Source organism: Lissotriton helveticus, chromosome 3_1, assembly GCF_964261635.1.
Source record: "Lissotriton helveticus chromosome 3_1, aLisHel1.1, whole genome shotgun sequence".
NCBI classification, from domain to species: Eukaryota; Metazoa; Chordata; class Amphibia; order Caudata; family Salamandridae; genus Lissotriton; species Lissotriton helveticus.
Window position 1 is genome coordinate 658217114 of NC_136061.1, and position 27456 is coordinate 658244569.

The window sequence follows — 27456 nt, forward strand, 5'->3', positions numbered from 1 at the left end:
AGCAACATCTGAACCACCGGGCACATATGGAGGATTTAGAAAACCGCTCCCGGAGGAACAATATTCGGGTTAGGGGAGCCCCTAGGAATGCAGAAGGAGATTATATTGAATCTTTTGTTGTCAATCTCTTTACACATGTCCTTGGAGGCACTACGGCAATGCCCATTCGCCTAGACAGAATCCACAGAGTGGGATGGTGGAACTCTGGGAGAACACGGTCTTTAGACATTCTCACATGCGTACGTAACTTCCAACTCAAGGAAGCAATCCTAAAAAAGTCCTGTGAGCAACCCAATATTCAATTCAAGGGTCATACCATCCATTTATATCAAGACTTTGCAGCCTCAACACTTTCTAAACGAAGGGCGTTTCAACTGATTACTAGCTTTCTCAGAGATCAGAAAGTACCTTACTCCTGGGGCACCCCTTTCGTTTGATTTTCAAGTGGTAGGGCCAAACCCAACATCTCCGCTCCCTCATGTAGGCGCAGATCACTTACAAACAGAACTTCAAGACAACCCTCGGTCGAACGCTTAACCCAGTTCTCGAAAGTAAAACAACAGAGCGTGATGGAGGAAGATACACGGGGAGGGTAAAGGTTCTAACCCAGACCCCGCAACGATGACGACCGAAATGAAGGCACTCCTAGCCAAGCTGACCGAGGACACGGGTAGTAATGATCCGGCTTGAAGTGACATAGCCAACTGAACAGATGGGCGGGAGGGATGCCTGGGGCGGAGGACAAAAGATACACCACACCACCCCCTAAGTCATAGACTTTTCTACTGGTGAGGGACGGAGGCTCAACTGCTGTCTCAATCCCGAGACTTTGGTTTATAATGGGGTTAGTTTTGAGTTTTGTTTTCGGGTGCCTGCTGTTTAATTTGTCTGGACTTATACCACTCAGTCCGAATATACTTTCCTGGTCAGAGAATACAGGAGGGAGAGCTTGCCATGCAGGGTATAGGGCCTTCTCCAGACACATATATACAGGATGACAGATTCACAGATTTTGCGGGTTGTTACACTTAATGTTAAGGGGTTGAGTAGCCAGACGAAGAGGAAGTCAACCTTTCTTACCTTGATAACATGAAAGCAGACTATGCCAATCCCCTCATAATAAATGTGTTTGCTGTAAATGGCATATGACTTAAGAGTAGAGCCTTCCCCAAACAGTTGTTTTCCTCCCTAAACAAGAAGGCTGCAGGGGTGGCCATACTGTTCTCTCTACAATTAAACAAGAAAATGAATCAATGAGTGCTTATAAAGTCACTTGATACATGGGTCTCCCTCCCAGGAGAAAATAGGTCAACAGAGAAACAAAAGGTTATGGATACATAGATTTATTTTAATCAAAATTCATGGAAAAAACAGTTCAAACATTGTGAGATATTTCATATCAGAATACAATCGAAACAAAGATAATAGTACCCCACACAAATATAAAACATTCAGACCAACACTAACACTCTCACTCATTCATTCATTCACAGGCGTCCGACTACTACAAAGGTCCATTCATTCAAGGGAACAAAGGTTCTGGGACTGGCCAACAGGGGGCGAGAACCTAAGAGTCAGGTAGCAATGGGAAAAAACAATGTAAATAGAAAAACTGCCGATAAGTACAATATTGTATCCTTTCATTAATGGATACAAATCCAAGCTAAACAGAATTGAAATATGAAATAAATATTATCGTAGAGTGAAATAAAAATAGACAACGGGAAGTATCTTTTTCCGCAATTGGTAACAATGGAAATATTGGGAGAAGCTGTGGTTCATGTAGGTTTCGCCAAGTTAGGTTTGTGGTGCCGACGTACGTTTCGGTGTGCGACCTCAGCGAGGTCTCACCTTCATCAGGGCACAAACCAATAGGGTGACAGTAGTGGGGGTATCTGTATATGGATAAACAGATCCAATTTAGGTGATATATATATAAACAATGTTAAAATTCTTTGGTGTCTCTTAATAACAATGAGTTGCCTTAAATGTAACTGAGTGGGAGGAAGACCAAAGTGTGAACCATGGATAAAAGCGAGAGACCAGGGATTGCCGGGAAAGGTCAGTAGGAACATGTGCCATGTTTTGAACGAGATAGCGAAGAATGCATGGAGTGCAATTGACGAGAAGGATGAGGAGATAAGAGAAAAAGTGTTTAGACTCAGCAGTGGTGAAGATACATCAAGAGGGGTGCTCAGATATGAGTAGAGATGAGTCTAAAACCATTCCAATTAAGAATCACCCGTGAAACAGGAGAAAGCAGTCTAAATAGAGTGGTGAGATACCAAACGCAAGCAACCCGGTTAGAGGGTGGAGCCGGTCAGAGTTAGAGGAAAAAGTTCACGTATAGCGGTACATACCTGGCGGTTCAATAAGGATATTTGCAGGTCTATAGGCAGCCACGGGGCCAGGGGAGACTCCTATACAAAAATTGTAATGAACAAGGGGTGAAGATGAGGATAAATAGATGAATAAATAAAGCAGCTAACAAGGGAGGGGGGAAGAGAGTCAGAGATGGACATGATCGGTTACCCACTGGGGACAGGAGCGAGAAGCTGCCTTGGGAGCACACAGGCACGAAGCAGGTCAGCACGACGCGTGAGGTCGGGTGGGAAGATTCCCTAATGGTAATATTTCGTTCGGCGGCGCCGAAAATCAAGGCAGGAGTGATGGATGAATCTATATAAGTAGATAAGGGGGACATACAGGGGTAGGGGTTACCCAAGTAACTAGAAGGACAATGAGAAAATAAACAGCAGGAAGTGAATCAATGGAGGAGAACCGGCTGGCCTGGAGGACGGAAGTTCACAGAACAAATTCGATGCGGCAGCCCTTCAAGAGGCCCGGTAGGGATCCTCCTGGGTTCGATGGACGCGGCTGTTCAATCTAGAAAGAAGTAAAACGCCGACTAAGTTATCAGATTCACGGCGGATGAGGGGAGCAGGTGCAGGGAGGAGGGGGGCACGCGGACTCGCCAGGCTGGATGGTAGGGCGGGCAGTATTCAAGAAACGTCGGGTCCGCAATGGGGGTGATTCCAAGAATGAAAAGAAACGCCGGCTAGTGTTTTTAAAAAGGCTGCTGATAGGTGGGCAGAGAGCCAATCAGAACCCGCGTTGGAGGGCAGGAGGGCGAAGTATGGGCTGAATGTTCAATCATAGGCGGGCTGAAAATTCAAGTCGAGGCTTGACACACGTAAACAGGGATGAGGGACTGGGAGAAATCCCAGGAGATTTCGAAAATAAAACACAAACATAGGACATCAATGGAAGACCTCCAATAGAGGTAAGAGCAATGAGCGAGAACAGGGTATTAAAACAAGGTACAAGAGTACTCCTCAAGGGGTTAAGAACAGCTTATACATAAACCCAAAGTGGACAAGATGGTTCACAGAGGGATAATCAGATGCAGAGGATGCATTAAGGATAAGGGGAAGCACACCCAATGGAGCCCCATTGGGGGACAGTAGGATCTCAGGTGATAAGGGATAAAATGGTTGAAGTGACAGCATTTTCCCATGGTATATGTTCGTTGAGCCCCTTATTTTTGGTGTTGCAGGTAAATATCAAGAACACCTCCCTTTTGCGGCGGATAGTTTGGGGATCAGTACCTTTCTGGTTGTGGATTTTCTCAAGGATAATCCACTGTAGGTCAGCTTCAGTATGGTTATTCTCATGCCAGTGTGGGACTAAAGGGGCGGAGAGTTTATTGGTTCGGATGTTAGATTTATGTTCGCACATTCTGTGTCTGATTTCGCGGCCAGTCTCCCCAATATAGGTGAGACCACATGGGCAGGTCACAGCGTAGATGACATTAGATGTTCTACAATTTGTCATACATTTAAGAGGAATCGTTCTGTCATTGATGCATATTTGTTTGCTGGTGATGGCATTAGGACAAGCCTGACACGTGCCGCATTTGTGGTTCCCCAACACGGGGTTGGATCCGGAGATGGATTTTTGTGAGGGGTCTTTCTTGGGGTTGTTGTTTACTCTAACCAGGAAGTTTACGAGATTTTTATTACTCCTAAAGGCGAAAATGGGTCTGCCGATGTTATTATTCTGAGTTTCAAGGTTAAATGGGTGCCATTGGGAGTTGATGATTTGCCTGATCTTCTGATCGAAGTTGGAGTGTTTTAATACGCAAACCAATTGGTCCAGGGATTCCCTGGATTGTGGTAGGAACATACTTTGGCGGTCGTAGTATTTCGCTCTCTTAAAGGATTGTTTGACAATCCTGGCTGGGTAACCTCTCAGTAAGTTTTTGTTTCAAGGTCTCCGAGTGTGTTATGAAATCCCTCATAGATGTGCAATTCCTGTGCGGTCTTAAAAATGTACTAAAAGGAATTCATCCTTCTGATGTTTAGGGTGGAAACTACTGTAGTGTAGCAAAGTGTTTCTAGACGTAGGTTTCGTATATATGGAAACCGAGAGTTGGTGGTCATGATGTTTGATCCACACGTCTAGGAACTCTAATTTGTCATTGCTAATAAGTGCCGTGAACCACAGATTAGGGTCGGCCAGGTTGATCCATGCAATGAAGTCGTTGAGTTTCTCTGAGTCTCCACTCCAGATGATAAAAATGTCATCTATGAACCTGGTCCATAGAGACACATTATCACTGAAGGGTGCTAGTTCATTGTAGATGTTTAGTGACTCAAAAAGGCCCATATAAAGGCATGCTACACTGGGGGCGCAAGCCGCCCCCATACTGACTCCATTGATTTGATGGTAATAGTCCCCCTCAAATTCAAAAAAATTGTCATACAGAATGATTTGGAGGCATTGGAGAATGAATTGCGAATTGGGGAGATCAGTCTCTGTCTCTAGGATGTTTTCTATGACAGTGAGGGCCCCTGCTTGGAGGATATTAGTATATAGGGACTCCAAGTCCATGGTGATAAGGAGTTCCTTCTCAGAGTCATAGGGGATGCCCTCAACCTTGTATATGAAGTGTCCAGTGTCTTTGATGAAAGATGTAAGCTTGGACACTAATGGTTGGAGGAAGCAGTCCACGTACTTAGATAATCTTTGGTACACCATAGATGATGGGAATCCTGGTATGACAAGGTGTCAAAAATTCCGCTTCCTTCTTGCAGGTCTCACCTCTTGTGACCGCTGATTGCACAATGGTAAGTATCTTGGCCTTTAGTTTGGGCTCAGGGTTGTGTTTGATCTTTCTGTAATGATTCGGGGAACTTAATAAGTCATGCATCCTGGTAAGATAGTCTGTGGAATCAAAGAGAACAATCCCCCCGCCCTTGTCGCAGGGTTTGATAGTAAGGTGGGGATTGTTCTCTCTGTCATTTCAGGAGAAAGTAGGCACAAAAGTGTTAGAGATCAGGGGCCGCCTCCCGGGATACCGCATTCATATTGGCACAGATACACTACTGATAGGATCTGTGTACGTTCCTAATGAATGGTAAGAACAATTTATCCAGGATGCTCTGAAAGAGGTGCTGGAATCTAAGGACACCTAGATATTGCTAGGAGGTGACCTGAACCTGGTAGCTAACAATGCCCTAGATCGTTCGACACAGAGGCAGGGAGTGACAGGGGTGATTAGTGAGGGTAGTGTCCGGTGGTTAGACGGTGTTGGAAGGAGAGATCTCTGGCGCGAGTCGCACCCGGAGACAAGAGACTAAACATTTTATTCACATGCACACAAATCATATGCTCGATCGGATCACTTTTTGGGCACTAGGGAAGTTCAGCAGGCGGTACATACAATAGAAAAATACCCTAGATCTCTCTCAGGTCACTCAGCAGTCCAGTTAGAGCTATCCCTCCCACCCCAGCAGAGAAGCCCCCGAGTTTGGCAATTAAGAAAGTCCATGCTTCGCCGCCCAGTGACAATCCAACGGATAGGGAAAACGATTGTGGAGTACCTAGAGATAAACGGCTCCCCCGAGGCCACCCCTGCAATGGTGTGGGATGCCTTGAAGGCAGTAACTAGGGGGGCCTTAATAGCTATTGCGGCAGCGGACAATAAGGCCAGACGAGAGAAACGAGACGAGCTTCAGACACGGGTGCGGGAGCTGGAACGCATCCATCATCGCACTGGGGCCCCTAGGGTTTGGAGGCAGCTAGAAATAGCAAGGAAGCAATTAGCGGGCTGGATTTAGATAATGCAGAATATTCGCTCCTACGCCTGAGAAACACATATTATCTTGGGGAAAATAAATGTGGGAAGCTATTAGCGTCCAAATTGAGGGGGCAACACCAAACTAATACAAAACTGGAACTGGAAACTGAGACAGGAGGGAGAGTAAATAAGGACGAGGAGATGGCAGATAGATTTAGGAGCTTTACAAGGATCTTTACACTGTTCAAGATATTCCCCCTACCTCGATTAGCTCCTACATAGAGACAGCTACAGTGACCAAACGAATAAACAAGCAAGCAACTACACTAGATCACCCCATTCAAATTGAAGAGTTCATAGCTGCTATATCGAAATTGAAACCCAAGAAGTCTCTGGGCCCAGACGGGTTCTCGGCTCTATTTTACAAGACATACTGCTCAACGTTGGCTCCTCTGCTTACTAAAGTTTTTAATACAATTGTCAGTGCGAACACACTCCCACCCATCAATGCTTCAGGCCACTATTACTGTGATACCAAAATCAGGCAAAGATAAGACAATCTGCCGGTCTTACAGACCAATTTTTCTCCTTAACGTGGATGCGAAGTTATTCACTGGCATATTAGCAACATGTCTCTGCCCCCTAATGCCAGGATTAATTGCACCAGACCAATCCGGTTTCGTCCATAACAAGCAATGCTCAGACAATACCAAGCACCTCCTCCATTTAATAGATAAAGCTCTCTGTACCCAACGGGAACTGATGTTTCTAGCTATCGATGCAGAGAAGGCTTTTGATAGAGTGCACTAGCCATATTTAAGAGCAGTATTAAGCCACTAAGTCGTACTAAGACCCATAGCCCGTGGTATGATGAGACCTTGGCGTCTCTTAAAAGAGAGTGTAGGCAAGCAGAAAGGCAATGGAGGAAAGCCAATGATCCTGTGCGCAAAACCTGCTACCTCACTTTATCCAAGGCTTATCACAGAGCGGTCTGTCGAACGCGTGCCGCATATTATGCGCAGGAGTTTCGGAACAGCCCTAACCCCTCTAAACTAATCTTCAAGGTCCTAAAAGACCTGACGACTAAGAGGGCTTCTGCAGCAGAGATTTGCACAGACCCTCATTGCGAGAGTCTGGCCTCCTTCTTTGTCCAAAAGGTGCAAGCAATTTACCGCACCTTTCCAACTACCGTGCACCATTTGGACTTAGATGTCTGTCCAAAGGGCAATGCTATGACCCTGGATATGCTGGCCCCCCTCTCTGAGGAGGGTTTTGATCTATTGAGCCAAAAAATTTAATCTGGCTCCCCTGCAGACCCCCTCATACCAACTCAGTTTAAAAACATGCAGGCAACATGTCGCTCACCTTTGTTGGCCCTCATCAACAAGTCTCTGGCTTCAGGGATGGTGCCCACCAAGTGGAAGCAAGCGGTAGTTATACCCATCTTAAAAAAGCCTACCCTAGATCCTATAAAACCCGAGAACTATCGCCCCATCTCACTGCTGCCGTGGCCTGCCAAAGTTACCGAAGCCCACGTGAATAGGATCCTGGCCGATCATCTTGCCAAAGCTAACATCTTGGATCCCACGCAAAATGGATTTCGTACAGGCCACAGCACGGAGACTGCCTTGTTATACATGGTCGAACATCTGCGCTCCGTGCTGGATGCCGGACGAACAGCGGCACTCCTGTTGTTAGATCTGAGTGCCGCCTTCGATACGGTATCCCACGAGACCCTGTTGCGGCGGTTAGAGGAAGCTGGGATCAGGGGTTTGGCTCTAGGGTGGTTCCGCTCCTTCCTTTCCAACAGATCCTTTCAGGTTGCGATACCACCTGGCAAATCCACCTCTCACCCGCTCACTTTGGGAGTCCCACAGGGATCATCTCTGAGCCCCACTCTTTTTAATCTATATGTGAGTCCGCTGGCTGCGGTAGTCAAACGCTGGGGCCTGACAATGGTGTCCTATGCGGATGACACGCAGCTGGCGGTCACACTAAGTGGGGACTCAGCTGTGGACGCCCTTAACTTCTGTGAGGGGCTACGTGCGGTGGCCAATTGGATGAACCAAAATTGTCTCCAATTGAACACTAAGAAGACCGAGGTGATGGTGGTTGGGAAGCAACCTGGATGGTGGAACGACAACTGGTGGCCCCCCGAGCTAGGAATGATTCCATCTCCTGCTATGGAGATAAAAAATCTTGGGGTATGGCTGGACCCCACACTGAGTTTTACCTGCCAAACTAAGAGGGTGGCTGCCTCCTGTTTTGGCATAATCAGGGGTATCAGGCCGGTGCTTACATTTTTCGATGCCCCCACTAGACAGCTCGTGGTTCAGGCCTCTGTGCTGTCTAGGATAAATTATGCCAGTGTCCTATTTGCAGGTACGAACAAGGCAGAACTCATGCGGTTGCAACGAGTGCAGAATGCCGCCGCAAGAGCGGTACTAGGGTTGCCCAGACGTTGCTCAGTGTCCAGAGCATTGCAATCGCTCCATTGGTTGCCTGTCGCTCGTCGGATCGAGTTTAAGGTGCTCTGCCTGGCTTTTAAAATTTTGAAAGGTACGGCTCCACCTATTCTGATGAACTTACTGACCCCATATGTTCCCTCTCGATCCTTGAGATCGATGGGTCAGAATTTGTCTGTTGTTCCACGCTTTCTGCTGAGCAGGATGGGTGGCCGCTCCTTCCGAGTAGTGGCGGCCAAATTGTGGAACTCTCTACCCAGTGAAATTCGAGCTATGGAGGATTTATTTCTATTCAGACGCGCCATTAAAACCTTTCTTTTTAATTAATACTTCTTGACTCAGTTGCGCTCTGTGATGTTGTGTATACCTTTCCTGGTGCCAGGACGCCCCTTTGCTGGGGCAGCTGTGCGCGGTACAAAAACCAATAACATAACATAACTTTGGGTTGGGTGACAAGTTCAGCGCATGGATGCTGAGTGGTTATGAGCTCCCAAGAACATTGGTACTGGTGAATGGCAAGACATCGAGTAGCTTTCCAATACGGAGAGGAATAAGGCAGGGGTGTCCTCTCTTCCTGTTAGTTTGTGCCTTATACATGGAACCGTTTGCCCAACAAGTTCGAGATAATCCCCGGGTACAAGGCATTTGTTTTGGAGGGGAGGATCATTGTATTACACTATACGCAGACGATGTTCTGGATTCCCTAGATGACCCGAAGGTGTCCCTTCACCCATTTTTAGCAGACAGAGCAGTTCTGTCAAGTTTCAGGGTTTAACATCAAAATATCCAAATCAAAAGGACTGAGTCTTTCAGTCTCGTTAGAGACGCAAGGTAATTTTACTAAAACACACTCAATTACGTGGCAATCAACCGTCACATATCTGGGGATTCGCTTATCACCAACTATACAAGAAATCGCTAAGAATAATTATAAAGTGAGTAATACGAAAGCAGACCTTGCTAGATCGCACCCGTATGCATTGTCATGGTTGGGGCAGATTGCAGCCCTGAAGATGGCAGAGTTGCAGAGAATACTGTACATATGCCTACCCTTGCCTCTTTGGCCTCGGGTTGTGAAGGGAGATCAGCGTTGGAGACCTGGCAGAGGGAGGCCTGGGGATCCCTAATCTTAGCTGCCTACTTCCAGGCAGGCCAGCTCAGATTCCAGGTTGAATGGCCCGGCCAGAGTCAGAGAAAACGTGGCTATTTGTGGATAGGTCTTTTGCGGTCTCCCCATTGTGGAAGATCCCCTTTTGGTTAAGGCTATAGATACCTTAGATTATTACGACTTACAGAAGCCCCCCACCAGGCAGACAGATCCATAGACCCAGCAAGCAATAAAGGTTCATAAACGGACCGGGCACAAGGACAGGCAGTCACCCGAGGGAGGGAGAGGGAGGGGGTAGTTGGGGTTTTTCTTTGTGTTTCTTTTTCTTTCGGTTATATGATAAAAGTTGCATCAATCCTGACAAGGCTTAATGTTGACGCTGAGACAGATAATAGAAATTTGGTTTATCCTTACTGCAACAATAAAAAATAATTTAAACCCAAGGAGAAATTTGGGGTTGGTGCGGAGGACAACCTTGTACTTATGTACTTGAAAGAAAGGTTTCTTTGGAGTGGTATAGAGTGTAGTTGTGTACACTCCAGTGGTATAAAGTGGGATAGCATAGAGTGAAGTGTCATAAAGTGGAGTTACGTTTTGTAAATATTGTAGAGTGTATTTCCGTCTACTGTACTGGCATCTGTAGAGTGAAGTGGAGTATACTGGAGTGCCATACAATGAAGTGGTGCCGAGGGTAATATCGCACACTACATTGGGGTATTGTGCTATGGCGTATAGTAGAGAGACAAAGTGTAGTGCCATACACTGGAGTAGTGTTAAATTGATTAGTCTTCAGAGTAATAACGTTCGGTACAGTAGCCTGAAATCTTCAAATGTATATTGGAGTGGCATATATTAGAGCATCATACAGTAGAGTATTGTACAATTGAAGAGGGATAATTATCAAAGCACAGATTCTAGTAATATACAGTGAAGTGTTTTTTACTGCAGTGGTGCTGAATGTAGTCTTTTAAAGTGTAATAGCATACAGTGGATTGTAGTACAGTGGTGTACATGGCACTTCAGTAAAAGGGAGTCCTGTAGAGTGGAATAGCGGACACTCAGAGTACACTCCAGTAATGTAATATGAAGTGGGATGTAGTGGAATCGCGTAAACTAGAGTTGCGTACAGTGAATAGCGTACAGTTGCAAGCACTGTCATACACACAAGTGTAACAGAAAATAGTAGTGAATAATATAATAGCATAGAGTTTAGTATTGTAGACTGTAGTGGCATACAGTGGAGTTTGGTGGAGTAGAGGGGACTATTGTACAGTAGATTAGCATACACTATAGTGACATATACTGGAGTGTCGTAAAGTGGAGTAGCATTCTTTAAATAGCGTAGAGTGGAGGGCCGGAAAGTGAGTTGTTGTACAGTATAGTGGCATAAAGTGGAGTATGTAAATTAAAGGAAACTTAGGCTTAAAGTGTGAGAAAAGATGTCAATGTTTTATCTTCAAAATAAATATTAGTGTGTAAATGTAAATTTTCTGGTTGTATATGTAAATAGTGTAAGTAATGTTAAACTGATAAGTTATATGAAACATAGCTATATATTGTGAAATGTTGTGCTATGTAAAGTTCACGGTATACCATGGTACATGGGGATCACACTTGGTATGTGATTGGCACATGGCTGTGTTTACCAAATTACCAAAAATCAGCCATATGGTTTTTAAATACGAATTTCCATTATTGTGCAGTCATCATTGGCTGACCTATGACTTAGGGCCAGATGTTGGTAAATATCATTTACCGATTCTAAAATACCGAATTTTACCGATTCGGTATTTTAGAATCTGTAAATGATATGTAGCTAATGATTCGGTAAATTTTACTGAATCGGTAAGATTCAGTAAATACCGAATCAGTATTTACCGATCCGGTATTTCCCATTCATCCCTTTGGGCCTCCAGGCCCATAGGAATGAATGGGAATTACCGAATCGGTAAATACCAATTCGGTAAAATGGGGAACACATTCAAGGGTGGCAGGGTGTCACTTTGACACCCTGTTGCACCCCTGAATAGTGCATGGGTGCACATGTGGCACACACATGCCGCATGTATGTCGGCCACATGGCACTGTTAAAAAAGCACAAAATTGCTTTTTTAATTGTTTTCGTTATTTACCACCAACTGGTAGTTGATAGTAAATAACAAATCCTTATAAGTGAAAAGCACTCACTTGAGTGCTTCCTACATTAAGGATTCGGTAATTTACTGATTCCTTAAATTACCGAATCCTTAAATTAGGCCCCTACATCTGAAAAGCCTAATACCGGTCGGTAACGGCCGAAATTCGGTAATTTCGGCTGTTACCGATCGGTATTAGGCTTCCTACAGCTGGCCCTTAGTGTGTTACATATAGTTAAGTATTAAGTTTTATTATTATTAGCAACATATTACCACTTTATTTCAAAGGCAATAGGTTACCGTTTTTGATTATAAATGTGTAGATATTATTGACCTATGGATTTATTTATATTTTCTTCCATAATAATGTTGGGCCAGTTTGCCAGATCTCCGCAAAATTTTGCATACTTGTAACACCCGTTTCAATGTGAAAGGAGTAAAAGCTTTGCTGGGTTTAGTCAATGAGGTCCAGAGGAAAAAGGAGGGGAGGTCGAAATGTGCATAATTACATTGTATTTCACATACACTTTTGTATTTTCCGTTCCATGAAAACCGTCAGTCGTAGTTTGTTACAGTGTGGTAGGATTACAGTGCCCACATAAATATTTTGAGTAGTTAAGTAAGTAGTGAAACTAATTTATATTTTTAAGGTACTTAAACTTAGTGATATCTGTTGTTACATTAATGTAGCAAAATATTGGGGTATTGTGTTATAGTACCACAGTACATACTGATTACAAGGCATTAGCGGATTGTCGAATGATTGGCTTTAGAAAAGTTAATTGCAAAAAGATCAATTGATGGACAGAATACAGAGCAATGTCAAAGCAGCTATGTTGTTTTGAGCTACACTTTGCCCGTGTTCTGCGTTACTTTATACCTTTCGATGTAGGTAAGTATTAGTTGTGGCATTTCTTCCCTGACTATTACCACTTTAGTAAAGTACCACTTTAGTAAAGTGGTACTGGGTAGATCAAAATATTTATTAGTGTGTATATATATATGTATATAAATATATATATATATATATATATATATATATATATATATATATATATATGGTTTTAAATACGGCAAGCAAAATAGTGCAGCAGTACCCCCAAAATCTGTTTGTAATGTAAACATTTGTCTTTTTAATTTCTATACAGTTTTATAGCAGTGTACTCTGAATTTTTTTTCCAAAGTTGTGCAGTATTTTTGGGAAACTGCTATGCTACTCTGTACACTTTTCTGTACATATTTAAATATGTTAAAAATTGAAAGTACACTTTAGCATACTGTATTTATAAAATATAGTGTCATAGTATATTTGCAAAAATATTCTTACGGTACCGCTGTACCCCAGATTATTTTTTCAATATATATAAACTTACACATATTTTCCCTACCTATACCTTGGCCCACTTTACTAAAGTGGTAATAGGTATGGCAAAAATACCAAACCTGATACTTACCTACAATGAATGGTGCAACGCAGAACACAGGGAAACTTGAACTGAAAACAACATGGTTGCCTTTAACTTTTGTAAACCATTACATAATAACGGGGTACCCTAGTATACCGTAGGACGTGGGTACAGTTTGCTACAAAAACATTGGTCCCAATGGGAAATATATAGATATGATACTACTACTAGCCAGGCTAGACTCCACTCTAAAAAGGAAGTCAATCCACCCCAATACAGAGGAATAACATTAATCAACAATGCAATGAGTGTACCCAAGAAAACCACAACAAAGAAAAAACAAATCCAGTTGAAATGAATTCAAAGAATTTATTGACATTTTAAAATATACTTCAATTATACTTTTTACGTATATCGGTCGCTCCAAAAAAGTGAATAGAAAGTGCTTGAAAAAGTGCTTGTGTAGAAGTGAGGGAAGATGAAGAAATATAGTACAATGATTTACAACCAGCGGGTATTCAGGCCTATAGTTCTCAGATACTTTCACATCCATAATGTATAGGTACAGTGTACAAAACAGTGATGTCCATCTATGGAGAGCAATATCAGTACATGCCACATGGAAAAGGATTGTGGACGTTTCGGCCTCAAAAGGATTTAAGACCAATTAAACCTTATTGTAGGGTCTTCATCAGGACAGTTAGGAGGAACCTAAAAGATAGGGATGAAAACACCAATCAGAAAACTAATAACGGTGTTTGTGATATAGGTATACTCATACACTATGGTCAAGCTCACCTAAATTTCACCGTATTCCAGTCATGAAGACTTGATATCACCAATGAGGGCCAACCTGCGCTTATCTATGGACAAACACAATTACCCCTTGTTATTGGTCTAGTTAGATCCAATATGGGAATGTGCTGAAATTAATAGCACAAAAATCTAGTTACTACAATGTAACAAACAGTGGCACTATCACTGACTGCATACTGGTACGGATGCTCACCATTGGTGTAATTAATCAGGGTACAGACTCTAGAAGAAAAGAGACATGATCATGCGTTAAAACCAGCTAAAAGCTATTCTGTTACAAGATGAAAAACAGAATGGCAGCCTGGCCTGGTCTATTTCCTTTGGATACATCGTACCCGTGGAACGTCTTGCATCTACACTAGCGTTCTAGTACTGAAGTCTAAAATACACATACAGTGAGGTCAGCGTGCACATGGCTGGCCTCACGTCAGGAATGCAGTCGTTGGCTGCTGCCAGCTGTGAAGTGTCACGGCGTGCTACACGTCAGCAGCCCTGCTGAGGAGTTTGGTCTGTTCGAGATGACTGGACATAGTGTAAAGGTTCCATCTGCGTGTTAAACCGATTCAAAATCCTCCCTACAGCGTCCCTGCACCTTTAGGTTTTTTTCCAGTGAATATATTACCTACTGGAGGTGTGGGTGCATAAGTGTCTGAGTTGATCTCTGACCTGGGTACAGGATTGTTTCAGTAGGTCCGTGAGTGGGTGCTTACATGTTTGAGTGGGTCTAAGCGTGCGTAGGTGTGAGCGGGTCCAGGAGTGGGTGCATAAGTCTGTCAGTGGGTGTGTGTGTCTTTGATTGAGTGTGTGACTGAGTGCATGAATGTCTGAGTGGGTCTGTGACCTTGTGCATGAGAATATGAGTGAGTGCGAGTATCAGTGTGTCTGAGTGGATGCATGAGTGTCTAAATGGGTGCGTGAGCATCTGTGTGAGTGTGTCAGAATATTAATAGGTCTATAAGTGAGTGCATGAGTGTTTATGGGTCTGTGAGTGAATGAACATAAGTGGATCTGTGAGTGAGTCCATGAGTGTTTGAGTGGGTCTGTGATTGGGTGCGTCACTGTCTGAGTGGGTCGGTCAGTGAGTGTCCGAGTCTCTGACTGGGTCTGTGAGTGGACACATGAGTCTCTGAGTGGCTCTGTGAGTGGGTGTGTTATTAAATGGATTTTTAAGTGAGTGTGAGTGGATTCTGTGAGTGGGAGCATCAGCCTCGGAGTGGGCCTGTAAGTGGGTATGTGGGTGTGTGAGTGTCTAAGTGAGACGGGCCGTGCGGACTGTTGGAGCAAATTCGCAAATATCACTAATAGAAAAAAACCAAAAGTTCTTAAACAAAGTATCCTCATAAGGTATAGGCAAGTCAAAAAACTCTTTATATGGTATTGCTTGTTTTTGGAGAACCTATAAACCCTATACATCACTGCAACCAGTAGGGTCTGTCTGACGTAACAGTATATATCCTGTTTCCACCACAAACTTTATTTAGGCTGAAACCACAAAAATCAGGAATAATGGAGTACCTCTAAGGAAAAGGCAAAAACAGTGGTAAAAACTTTTTTTTTTTGGTATAACTCCACTTGTTTCTTGAAGCTTGGAAGATGGTGATCGTATCACAGCAAACCTTTCATTGATGTCAGTTTTAGAAGAAAAATCACTTTTTTACACATTTTCCCACAAAAATCCCAAACATTTAGCAATAGTTTGTTGATTTTCTTGGTTTCATCCGCAGGAAACTACAAACCAAGGGTACCTTTAGAGTCCCAAGCATACTGAGGGAAAAGGAAAGCACATTTGGCGGGGATAGCTTTTGTGGAAAAAAACATCTGAAGGCTTAAACATGAGCTACACGTACATCCAAAAAAGGGCTGAGCACCAGGGGGAAGCGCTAGCAGTCAAGAGGATAATGCCCTTACCTCTCTTGGCATTATTCATTCAGAGCTGAAATGAATCTCTTCAAATGCCCCTCCCTTTCACAGCCTATATCACTGTGTCAGGTGTTCTTTAGGGCTCTTTGAAGAGCTTTCTTTTCTACCATCCTACCTCTATTGGCGACATTTTATCATATGAATAGGGGAGATGAGCAAAATTTGATTGTTTTTAGCCGTCCTCCTACCTTCACCCCACCACCATAAAGCATTCATGACTTGTCACTGCTATAGGAAAGTGGAGTATTATGTGGTGCAGGGGTTAGACATCACCATGTAACACTATCACGATACCCTACAGATGTTTTGGATTAACACTAGTAAATCCTTACTTCAGTCCTGGTAGCGTGGCAAAGAGCAGTCAGGCTTTACTAGAAGAACATGTGTAAAGAATTTCAGAGTACCAACACTGACGATAAGTAAATGACACGACTCGAGAGACATCCGACACCAATTTATAAAAATAAAGTGTATTTTTATCTTAACTTAGACCCCCCAAAAATTGAATAGTATACACATCACCAGTTATAGACTTTTGAAGCAATATAAAATCTTTTTTTTTTTTTTTTACCAGGAAAAGCAAGAGCCATTTTACAAAAAAATAGCTGGGAATAACATAACCTAAATAAACTTATACAACAAGTGATACAGGCAGGACAGTTAATCAAACAAAAGAAGAGGTATTAAATTAGACAACATCAAACATAGGCACAGCAATAAGCACTTAAGACATAGGAAATAAATACATAAATTTTTTAGATCAACCAATACTACTGGGAGTAATGCCAGCTTTCCAGTTAGTAATTGGACGCCAAAGTGCTTCCCCGCGCGCCCTGGATTTGACTCCTCTAGTTTCAAAGATAGCAATTTCGTATCTATAGACCGCTAGGAAGCGCGCTAGCCACATCTGAAAACTTGGCGGGTCAGCTTCTTTCCAGCGAGCGGATAAAATTAGCCTTAATACTGCTGTGCCTATAAAAAGTAATCTTTCTTCAGATTTAGTTAAATTTAAAGAATAATCATGACCTAATAAAAACAAAGTTTCTGATTCCGGTATTTTATGGCTAAATACCTCTTCCCAAAAGGATAATTTCATTTTTTTGATCAGCATCAAGTCAGGACAGCTATAAAACATATGAATAAGGGTTGCCGGCCCTTGGGTACATCTAGGACATAAATCATTCTCCCGTATACCCTATGAAAACAATTTGGCGGGAGTAAAATAAAGATCAAATACAGTTTTATAAGTAATTTCTGGCTCATCTCTAACACTCTATCAATATCTACATTAGGATTGTTTAATTTTACTACCCATTTATTTTCCGTTTTATCAAGATCATCATGTTCCTTACTCAAGAGAATATTATACAATCTTCCTATGCTGGTGTTTATTCTAGGTATAGCATCCATAATTTCTATTTTAGAAAGACAGATTAGGGACTCTTTGGCCTTTAATTTAGCAAATATCTGCGCAAATTTAAAAAAATCTCCATTTGGTAAATTATATTTTACTTTCAAATCAAAAAAGGTGGTATCGAAGTCATTTGTTAAAAACTCGCAAATTGTTCTGATTCCCAATTTGTCCCATTTCTTTACAACAGGAACAATATCCTGGCCTTGAATGGCATTTAAGCGCAGAAGCGGCGTATATCGTTTAATCTTCCCAATATGCATATATTTGGTCACTTTATTCCAAATTCTCCATGCACTGGCGATAACTTCTCCCTTAAAATCCTTATAATTCCTTGCCTCGGTCTTCCGTAAGAGTAAGCCCTTAGCCTCTTGACCTAAAAGGAGCTCATATATTGAGGGTATTTCACCAAGGCCTTCCGGGCTCTCTGTACTAGAACTACTAATCATGGGAGTAAGCGGTTTTAAAAATGCCGCCCAGTGATAAAGAGTTATATTAGGTATAGTAAGGCCGCCTCTATCAAAAGGCAGTGATAATAATGCAAGTGATCTCCGAATCTTCCCATTTTGCCACATAAAATTTGATATAAGTGAATTAATCAGCACTAGCATTTCCTGATCAATGGCTAGTGGAATTGCCCGGAATAAATAGAGGCATCTGGGTAGTGTGTTCATTTTTAAATAATTAGCTCTTCCTATAATGGAAAGATGGAGGCTATTGACCCTTTCGAAATCGTTCTTGATCTTGACCACTAGTGGATCAAAATTAGCTTTTGATAATAACTGAGTGTTTGCACAAAGAACAACTCTCAAATACGTGGCCTTTTCGGCTCTTCGTTGATCCGGACAGATGGTGTTTTCAGTACACAAAATAATCGTTTTTCCTTTGTTAAGAGAATAACCCGAATAGCGCCCGAATTCAGTAGTCACTCTCTCTATTTCACAAATAGCCTCGATCGGGTCAGATGTAGTAACCGCGATGTCATCGGCAAAAAACAATATAAAATCAGTGCAGAATAATATAGTGAAACTTTATTCCTGCGGTCAACGGGAAAAAACCACTAGTTGCAATCAGTCACTTGGAGGTCGAGTTGTGTGGTACCCTTGCAGGGCAAAGGTGATGTGGGTCCCAGGACCAAGCCACCACATTCAGTTCAATTTTACCTGGTCCATGGAGCCCGGGTGCAGAGTTGTTCTGGCTGTCCCTGGTGCTGAATGGGAGCAGTGGGATAGCTGCTTTTACGGCTGAAACTGTGCTGCGTGGGAAAAAGATTTAAAAACACAATAATAGACTGAAGTCGGTTGAAGGTCGGATGGAGTTTCCTCTTGATCCAGCATAGAGTAAAGAGTTGGGTTTCTGAAATGGCGACCAACAAGCCTTGGCAGAGGTAAGTAGAGCAGAAAGTAACTTCAATGTCTGGTGGTACATTGGAACGCGGTAGCTGCCTGTAACTTCATGGAAGGTAGGACTACAGTTCCCACAATGCACTAGATCAGAGGTCTTCAAACTTGTTAAGGCTAAGCCCCCCCAATCACTACACTTTCTGGGAGTTGGGATTTAGCATCTTTGACAATCATTTTAACTGTGAGGTGATATCCGACAACTAATTTTTGCAATAGCAAACCAATATTATCAGAGTTTTGTACATTTTATATTTGCGAGTTGTAAATCTGGTCCCAAACCACAGAATTCATGCAATACCCTTTGATGGGAAACTTTCTTTTGTGTGAAAACTGCCGCAAGGTCAGTGCAAGCGCTCCCACCTTTCAGGACTCCATCTAGGAGCGTGCAGCCTGATCCAGGAAATAATCGGAATGTTGGCAGACTTGGCAACCACATCTTTCTCTGGGCAAGGTCTTTGATCTGAAGATACAACTCAATCTATGGAAATTCCTACTCCCATATAGGTTTATTTTTTATTATCCCATTAAAGCAGTATAGATACCTTGGGCCCTGGTGCAAGCAATTAAAATGACCTGGGTTTGGAATACACAGCAAATATCAGAGTTTAATGGGCCGGATCTAAATTTTAATGCTGTTACAGGCAGTTACTTGACAGCATTATCACAAATGAACAGGGGATGGGGGGGGGGTGCAAAACTGCAAGAAATTGCTTCAATTCGCCATGTTATTATGGAAAATACTCTGACAAACAGTAAAATGTAATTTTGCCTAAAACTCTGAAAATGCCTGCATCACAGCAGATTTGCACAATCGAGACTGCTGTTAGCTAAAACGCCAGGACTCACCGAGCTAAGACTCTCAAATGGGGCCTCTTGATAGCAAAGTGCAAGGACACTAGGCCATCAACATTTGCACAGCGCAATTATGCTCTATGTAAGACCTCATAGCGCTCTATTGTTTTACAGCTTGTTTTCAGTTAATGGTTCATTTTTGTTTGATTATCAAGGTATTCCTCTGTCTTTTAGAAAAATTCTGAAGAAAGACAGCGTCACCTTGAGTTACAGAGGTGAGTCAGAAGCACCTGTTTGTAAGTTAATAAAATGTCCTTGAGGAAAGAGAATGCAGGCACCTCCAATATCTGCCACCATCTAGTGGTTGTTTGTGTGATTTAACATCTATAAATAAATTTTGGAGCATAAGCATGGTGCCCCAAAAATATGTGGGAGCACAATCTGACCACACTCCTCCTTCTCAAGGACCTGGGTAACCGTACCACTGAAGATCACGCTGAGATCCAGGTGCAGATATCCTGGAAGCTGCTCAAGAAGAAATAAACATGATTGGCAGATGCTACATAAATCTGTATAGCAAGTCCATGTACTACTGCCTCTGCGACTAGTGTGACTGGTGCCATCCATCCTGTAGTACTATGGTGGTCTTTGTGGCGAATGGCCCAAGTGAGTATCAACTTACATTAGCTGCAGGACTAAAAGCATTTGTAGTTACAGACAACATATCTAATTTCTCAAATGACAAGGGAAGAGACAAAACCCAACACTTATTGGAGGTTTCAGAGTTGAGGGGAGATCCCTCTCTGAATTCTGAGGAGGGAAAGAAGAAAGAAGTGTAGGGAGACACAGTCAGTGTCAGACTGGAGTAGAAGATAGGCCGGGACACCAAACTAAGAGAGACCAAACTTATGAACTGGGTTCGTGAGCAGGAATGAAAAAGAATGTGCAAGACTCAGAGAGAGAAGTGTAAGGATGTGAAAAGAAGAGGCATGAGGTGGAATCAAGAGTATGCAGTAATTTGTATTTGGCCAACCGTGTGTTCAGCAGTGCGGCTAGCCACTTCTAAGAAAATAATTGGGTCACTACACCTATTTATTCACTTTTTTAAATTAAGTACTGGAAATAGTATTTTGTTTCAAAACTTTTTCATTGTTATTCATAAGGCAAAGCAAGAGACACAAATACATCATGACATTCAGTACAATACTGTGCAGATATTTCAAGGCAGCACCAAAAGGGGAATGAAAGCGAGAGTTCATGGGCCCCTTATAGTCCCAATCAGTGTTAGCGTGGCAGGCCAAGCCAATCTGGTGTCCCCGCCTTACATATTCCTTTCGTATCTTACCAGTGGTAAACAGCTGGAACAGCTGCACAAGCCTCTATGACTGGCATCGTAGAGCCTCAATTGTTGAGCAGTGGTGGCATGACGCTACAGGGCAAAAACGCCATCTAGTAGTTTAGCACTCTTTTTCTAATAGACATGCCGAGATTGAGATACGATGCAGTAATGTACCCATACGCTGGAAATCATGAACAATAAAAAGTAAAAGAAGAAGAAAAAGGAAAACAAGGGCATAACTAAGATGCATAGGCATAGAAAGGGATGTGGAAAACAGGAAAGATGAGACAGTGAGTGGCCGGGGGGGAAGGGGGGGAATGAGCGGTGCCATGGTATATCTTCCAAGTCTGGTCACACTGCTGGGGATCACTACTCTAGCAATAGCCAACATTATCCCTGAGAACATGCGGTGAGGGGGTCAAGGGTGTCAGCAGTGACCAGTGTGCCAAAAAGGGAGCTGTCTAGGTTTTGGGACAATCTGGGGGCATTGTGATGTGTGACTAGTCAGCGGCTTTCCAAAAACCCTCCGGGTCAGTGGGGTGTACTGCGTCATCAAAGAGCTGTAGGGCTCGAAGTCTTGGCGGTTACAGTCTAGCATTTTCTAGTCGTCCCAGGTGATCCACCAGCGGCTTCCACAGCTTTGTGAATTTGGTTTCCCCAAGCTGTAGACGCGCCGTGAGTAGCTCCATAGCCACTGTGTGCCATAAGCGAGTGAACCATACATTGATGGAGGGCGTTTCTGGTTTCTTCCAGTATAATGCGACAGTCTGTTTCGCAGCTCCCAGCATGTGGAGACTGAGATGCCGATCTCGGTGGGTCAATGCTCGCAGGTTCACTGGCTTAAGACCCAGAATGAGAATTAGCGGACTCTCAGGTAACGGGTATCCTAACACCCTCTTAATTTGACTAAGGACTTCTTTCCAGTACATAGCAAGGAGAGGGCACGTCCACCAAATGTGAAAGAAATCCCCGACCGCTTGCGTACAGCGCCAACACAGGGAAGATGCATTGGGAAACATCTTTTAAAGTCGAGATGGAGTGTAGTACGACTGAGTCATCACCTTGTAAGCGGATTCCTGTTGGGGGATGCTATGGAAAGTCTTTGGAATGTCGCGCCAAAGGTGCGCCCACTGGGAGTGATGTCAGTATCCGATATGGATTGCCACTGCCGTTGGTATGGATGGAGGTCCAAACGGTGAGAGTGTTGGAGTATCTGGTATATACGAGATATTAACCTCTTGGAGGAGCTAAAACTGCGCGCCAGCCGTTCAAACGGTGTAAAAGGTCTCGTAGCCGTCTGCGTTAAAGAAGACCCCTGTAACCAATGCCGAAGTTGAATATATTGGAACCAATCCTTCCCAATTAGCCGAAATTCTTGTTCACACTGGGCGAACGTTTTAAGATCCTCCCCGATGAATAAGTTGCAGATCGTTCTGCAGTCCTTATCTGTCCAATTCGCAAAGTAGGGTGGGCGATATGCAGGGGGAACTGCGGGTTGCGAGCGATTGAAGTATGCGGAGAAAGGAAGGTAGTGAGGCCTCTACGGACCGCCACTTTATCCCAAATCTCAAGCACCGTTTTAGTGGGAACTGCCATGTATGCGCTACGATGACACACTTCCCGGTGCAACCATGCATGATCCCAGAGAGGGCGACAAGTGACCGCTCTGTCCATGTGGAACCACACCTTCTCGCTTTCCCACGCCGACCATTCCGGTATAAAGCGGAGGTGGGATGCCCAATGGTACTCGAGCAGATTAGGGCAGGCGAGTCCCCCTTTATCCCTCGGGAGCATTAACATTTTATTACAGAATCGTGGTTTCTTTCCCCCCCATATAAAAGCGGTGAGCTCGCATTGCAGCCCCTGAATCTGGTGCTCTGGGATGGGCGTTGGCAGTGTTTGGAACAGTTAAAGGATTTTCGGCAAAATAGACATTGTGACTGTATTGAGGCGTCCCAACCAAGAGAGTGGCAGGGCTTTCCATGCATGCAGATCAGCGATGACTGAGTTTTTATATTCTTGCCAATTGGCTTGGGTCCAGGTGGCTAGATCTGGCGTTAAATTGAGGCCAAGGTAGCGTACAGAACTGGTCCCCCTTTGATAGGGGACAAGTGCTTGCAAGGTCGCAATCTCATCGACCGGAGTCGTAAGATTAAGGGCCCAAGATTTTGTGTGGGTAATTTTAAGCCCCGAAGCTCGCTCATAGGAATGGAGTAAAGTATGTACTGCTGGAAGCGAGTGCAAAGGATCGGCCAGGGTAAGGAGTAGATCGTCTGCAAAATCCCTTGCTCCCTTTGCCACTGGATTCAAGCAAGCCATGTCTGAACTGGGGTGGCCGAGTGAGCTAAAGAATGGTGATGGATTAAACCCAGATCAGTTGACTGGGGGTGAGTGTTTGATTTGCTCAAACGCTCCGTCCATCATCCCCTTTTGTAATGCTTTGTTCGCCCTAAGTGTGGCAGGGTATGCTCAGACGTGAGTCCCTTGCTCACTTGGCCACTGGATTCAAGATAGCCTGGCTGATGAGGATTATGAATCCGAAACCGGTCCCAGGATGCTTGTTTCCAGTCCAGGGAAGGCATGGCTTGGCAGTTCGGGCTGGACTGTTCCCATGAGGCACAGGGTCTGACTGATTTGCATATAGCCATGTCTGAACTGGGGTGGCAGAGTGGGCTAAAGAACGGTGATGGATCAAACCCAGATCTTTTGGCTGGGTGTGAGTGTTTGATTGGTTCAGATGCTCCGTCCATCACCACCCCCTTTTGTACCGCTGGTGGGCTTGCAGCACTGGTTGCGCCACCCACAGAAGCAGCTTGTAAAGTGTGGCTCTGGCCTGCCATTGCAAAGCCTGTGTACAGTGTGGGACTGCCATGTCAACTTGGCAAGTGCACCCACTTGCCAGTCCCTAAACTTTCCCTTTTCTACATATTAGTCACCTCTAAGGTAGGGCCAAGGGCAGGGTGCATTGTATGTAAAAGGTAGGACATGCCCTAGTGTGTGTGGCATGTCTTGATAGTGAATTACAGCCAATTTCGTTTTTCACTATTGCAAGGCTATCTTTTCCCATAGGCCAGAATGGGCAGTTTGATTATAACATCTTATAATCATAACTGACTCAGGGAACAAGATAGGAAAATAAAGTTTAGTATGTCTAAACTCAAAATGTTAAAATAAATCTGTTAGTGTGGGTGATTTTTACATTCTGTGTTTGAAAATACCACTTTTAGAAAGTAAACCACTTTTCTTGCCTAAACCATCCAGCCTGCCTCTGCTAGGTATGCGTATTGCATGTCTGGTTTGTAAGTGACAGGGGGCTGGAGAGGGATTTGGCTCCAGCAGTCTTATGGACCAGGGCTGGGCTGAATAGGACCTGCATTGAATAGAGAGAAGGGGCGGAGATTTCCTTTCACTGACCTGAGCCCTCATAGAATAGAGAGTAGGGGATCTGCTCTCAAACAATGCTGCCTCTACCTTATGCCAGGTAGCTGCACCCAGAAGGACAGAACTGGTTTTGGCTGGGCACAGACACCGCCCGCCTTCAGAGGACAAAGGATTTTGCAGTATAAATATTGGGGCCCAGACCCCAGAACTTTAGATCACTTCTGGGAATCAAGACGGACCTTTGTCAAGGAGAGAAACAAAGGAAGCTGAAGGAGGAGACTGCCCCAGTGCTGGTTGGGGTTGGCCTGCAGTGGTTACTCATTTCCAAGAGAAGGGAAAAGGAAATATGTGTACTTTATCATCTTGAGGAAGGTCTCCAAGGGCTTGAAGCTGAGCTTGCTTCCTTTTCAGAAGTCTCAGGGTCACAAAGACTTCACCACCACCTCCCCCTGAACTCCCTTGCTGGGAATTCTACCTCCTGTTTTTTTGGGCCCTCTGAAGACTGCGTGTCACTAGGAGCTGGAAGCTCGACGCACCAAGGACGAAGCGTGTTCCTGCCGCAGCAGTTGCAGTCGCATCACCAAAGAAGCATGTCGCTGCTGCAGCTGTTCGCTGTCACATCACTGAGGAAGAGTGTTGCATCACCGGAGAAGCGTGTCGCCGTCGCATCACCGGAGAAGCGTGTTGCAGGGACTGTCGCGGCTCAAGAGTTCACCGAGTCCCCGTCGGGCATGCATGCATTACATCCACGTTGTCGCATCGCATCAAAGACGCCATTTTGTCGCATCCCACTGGATCGTCATATCGCATCGAGGTGCCATCTTGTCGCATCATCACTGGGCCGCAGTAAGAAACGGCGCATCAACTCCCCACACAGTAAGGAAGCAACACATCCACTCCCCGAGTGTAAGTAACAACGCATCAACTTCCCTGCAAGACTTTTGTTTATATAGCGTGACACATCCCAGGTACTTTGAGAGCAAACTGTCACATTTACCATTTACATTGAACTAAGCGATTTCTACCATTTGAAAGTCATATTTTTATTACAGTATTGTGGATTTTTGTTGTTTGGTCTTGTGTTAAGTCTAGTAAAGAGTACTTAATTTTCTAAAGTGGTTTAGTGTCCATTTGTAGGGTTTGCACTGTATTACTGTATGTGTTCACAAATGCTTTACACACTGCCTCTGAGATAAGCCTGTATGCTTGTGCCAAACTACCAAGGGGGTGAGCAGGGGTTATTTTAGAAGTGTAGCGCCTTACCCTGACTAGAAGCAGGGGTCCCTATTTGGACAAAGGTGCAGACCATTGCCAAGTAGAGACCCCAATTTCTAACAGGAACCATACAAAAGGCACTTTCCTACAACTGCTGCCAGGCTTCAAATGCTCCACACATGAAATTTTTTTTACTTGTACTCAATTTAAAGGATCAGTCCTTGGATAACTACTATTTCTGTTATGCGCTCCATCATAATTGATATAACCTCCTCCAGTTTTTCATGCCACCTTTACACAAAGGCATCATTTATTTCTCCTTCCCATCTGTTTCAACCAGACTTCACTCTCAAATTATCCTAACGTTGTCAGGTACTAGATTGCTCCAAGATTTCACATGCTCATTTTATTAAAAACAGAAACCATCTAGTTCCCGGCCTACAACGAACCCTCTGCAGGAATGGCTATAACCTGTCTTCCACATGATGTCAGTAACTTTGCCCCTCTTCAAGAAAACATGGCGAGCGAGCTGGTGGACACTATTATGCCTTCATTTTTAAAGGTCAACATATCCACGTCAACTAGGCTGTAATTACTCAACATGAAAAGAAGCCGTTCCCACCTCTCATTCCACTCAAAATGCATTAGTGTAACAGCCTACTTGTTGGCCTCTCTAGGCCTTCTTGCCCCTCAATGAAGCATCAGTTTTGCTAACAGCATAATTTCCTTCCTCCCTCCCTCCTTCCCTCCCCGCGCCAAACCCAACTCCCCATACCCTGTGATAACAGGCAGGCTGGCTTTCTGCCAGCAGTAGGAGCTGTTCAAACTTCTGTCTATAATCAGTAAGGGCTACTTCAATTCTCGTTACTTACCTCGCTCTATTGCTCCCCAAAATCCGTCTATTCAATGATGACACCCCATGTGAAAAATCTCCTTTTCATTCACCTTAGTTGTTGTGAAGCTGTCGGTCTCCGAGTTACACCGTCCTTACCGGTAACACCTTCATGCCGCAAATTTTACTCCGCATACCTTCGCTCCTCATACCATTATAACGCAAGTACCTTTACTCCGCAAAATATTACAACGCATGCCATTACATCTTATATGCTTTTACCACGCATGCTTTTACAACGAAATTCGTTGTAAAAGCATGAATGGTAAAAGCATATTTTTTTAATATTTAAGTGTAAGGTAAGTATATAGTTTTAGCTTGGGGGTGTTGGGGTATATGTTTTAGGGGTTCAGGGGTATTTTAAGGTTGGTTTTGGGTTATGGGGTACAGGGGTATTTAAGGATTATGGGATAGGTTTGGGTATTGGGGTATTTTTAGGCTTTAGGGCTAGGTTTTGGTTTTGGGGTACAGGGGTATTTTTAGGGTATAGGGCTAGGTTTGGGTTCTGGAGTATAGGGGTATTTTTAGGGTTCAGGGCTAGGTTTGGGTTTTGGGGTACAGGGGTATTTTTAGAGTTTAGGGGTAGGTTTAAGTTTTGGGGTACAGGGGTAATTTTAGGGTTCAGGGCTAGGTTTGGGTTTTGGGGTACAGGGATATTTTTAGGGTAGCGGGCTAGGTTTGGGTTTTGGGGTGCAGGGGTATTTTTAGGGTTCAGGGCTAGGTTTGGGTTTTGGGGTACAGGGGTATTTTAGGGTTCAGGGCTAGGTTTGGGTTTTGGGGTGCAGGAGTATTTTTAGGGTTCAGGGCTAGGTTTGGGTTTTGGGGTACAGGGGTATTTTTAGGGTTCAGGGATAGGTTTAAGTTTTGGGGTACAGGGGTATTTTTAGGGTTCAGGGCTAGGTTTGGGTTTTGGGGTACAGGTGTATTTTTAGGGTTCAGGGGAAGGTTTAAGTTTTGGGGTACTTTTAGGGTTCAGGGCTAGGTTTGGGTTATGGGGTTCAGGGGGATTTTTGGGGTTCTGGGCTAGGTTTGGGTTTTGGGGTACAGGGGTATTTTTAGGGTTCAGGGGTAGGTTTAAGTTTTGGGGTACA

General features: G+C 43.9%; 1 protein-coding gene across 1 annotated transcript in view; it reads left to right on the forward strand.

Annotated features, from left to right (window-relative positions):
- Positions 1 to 621: 621 nt before the first annotated feature.
- Positions 622 to 27456, forward strand: part of TSSK3 (testis specific serine kinase 3) — a 32687-nt gene continuing 5852 nt past the window's right edge. The window contains exons 1-2 of the mRNA XM_078682168.1: positions 622 to 670; positions 19754 to 19813. Of these exons, the coding sequence (XP_078538294.1) occupies positions 622 to 670; positions 19754 to 19813 (109 nt within the window). The remainder of the gene's footprint in view (positions 671 to 19753; positions 19814 to 27456) is intronic.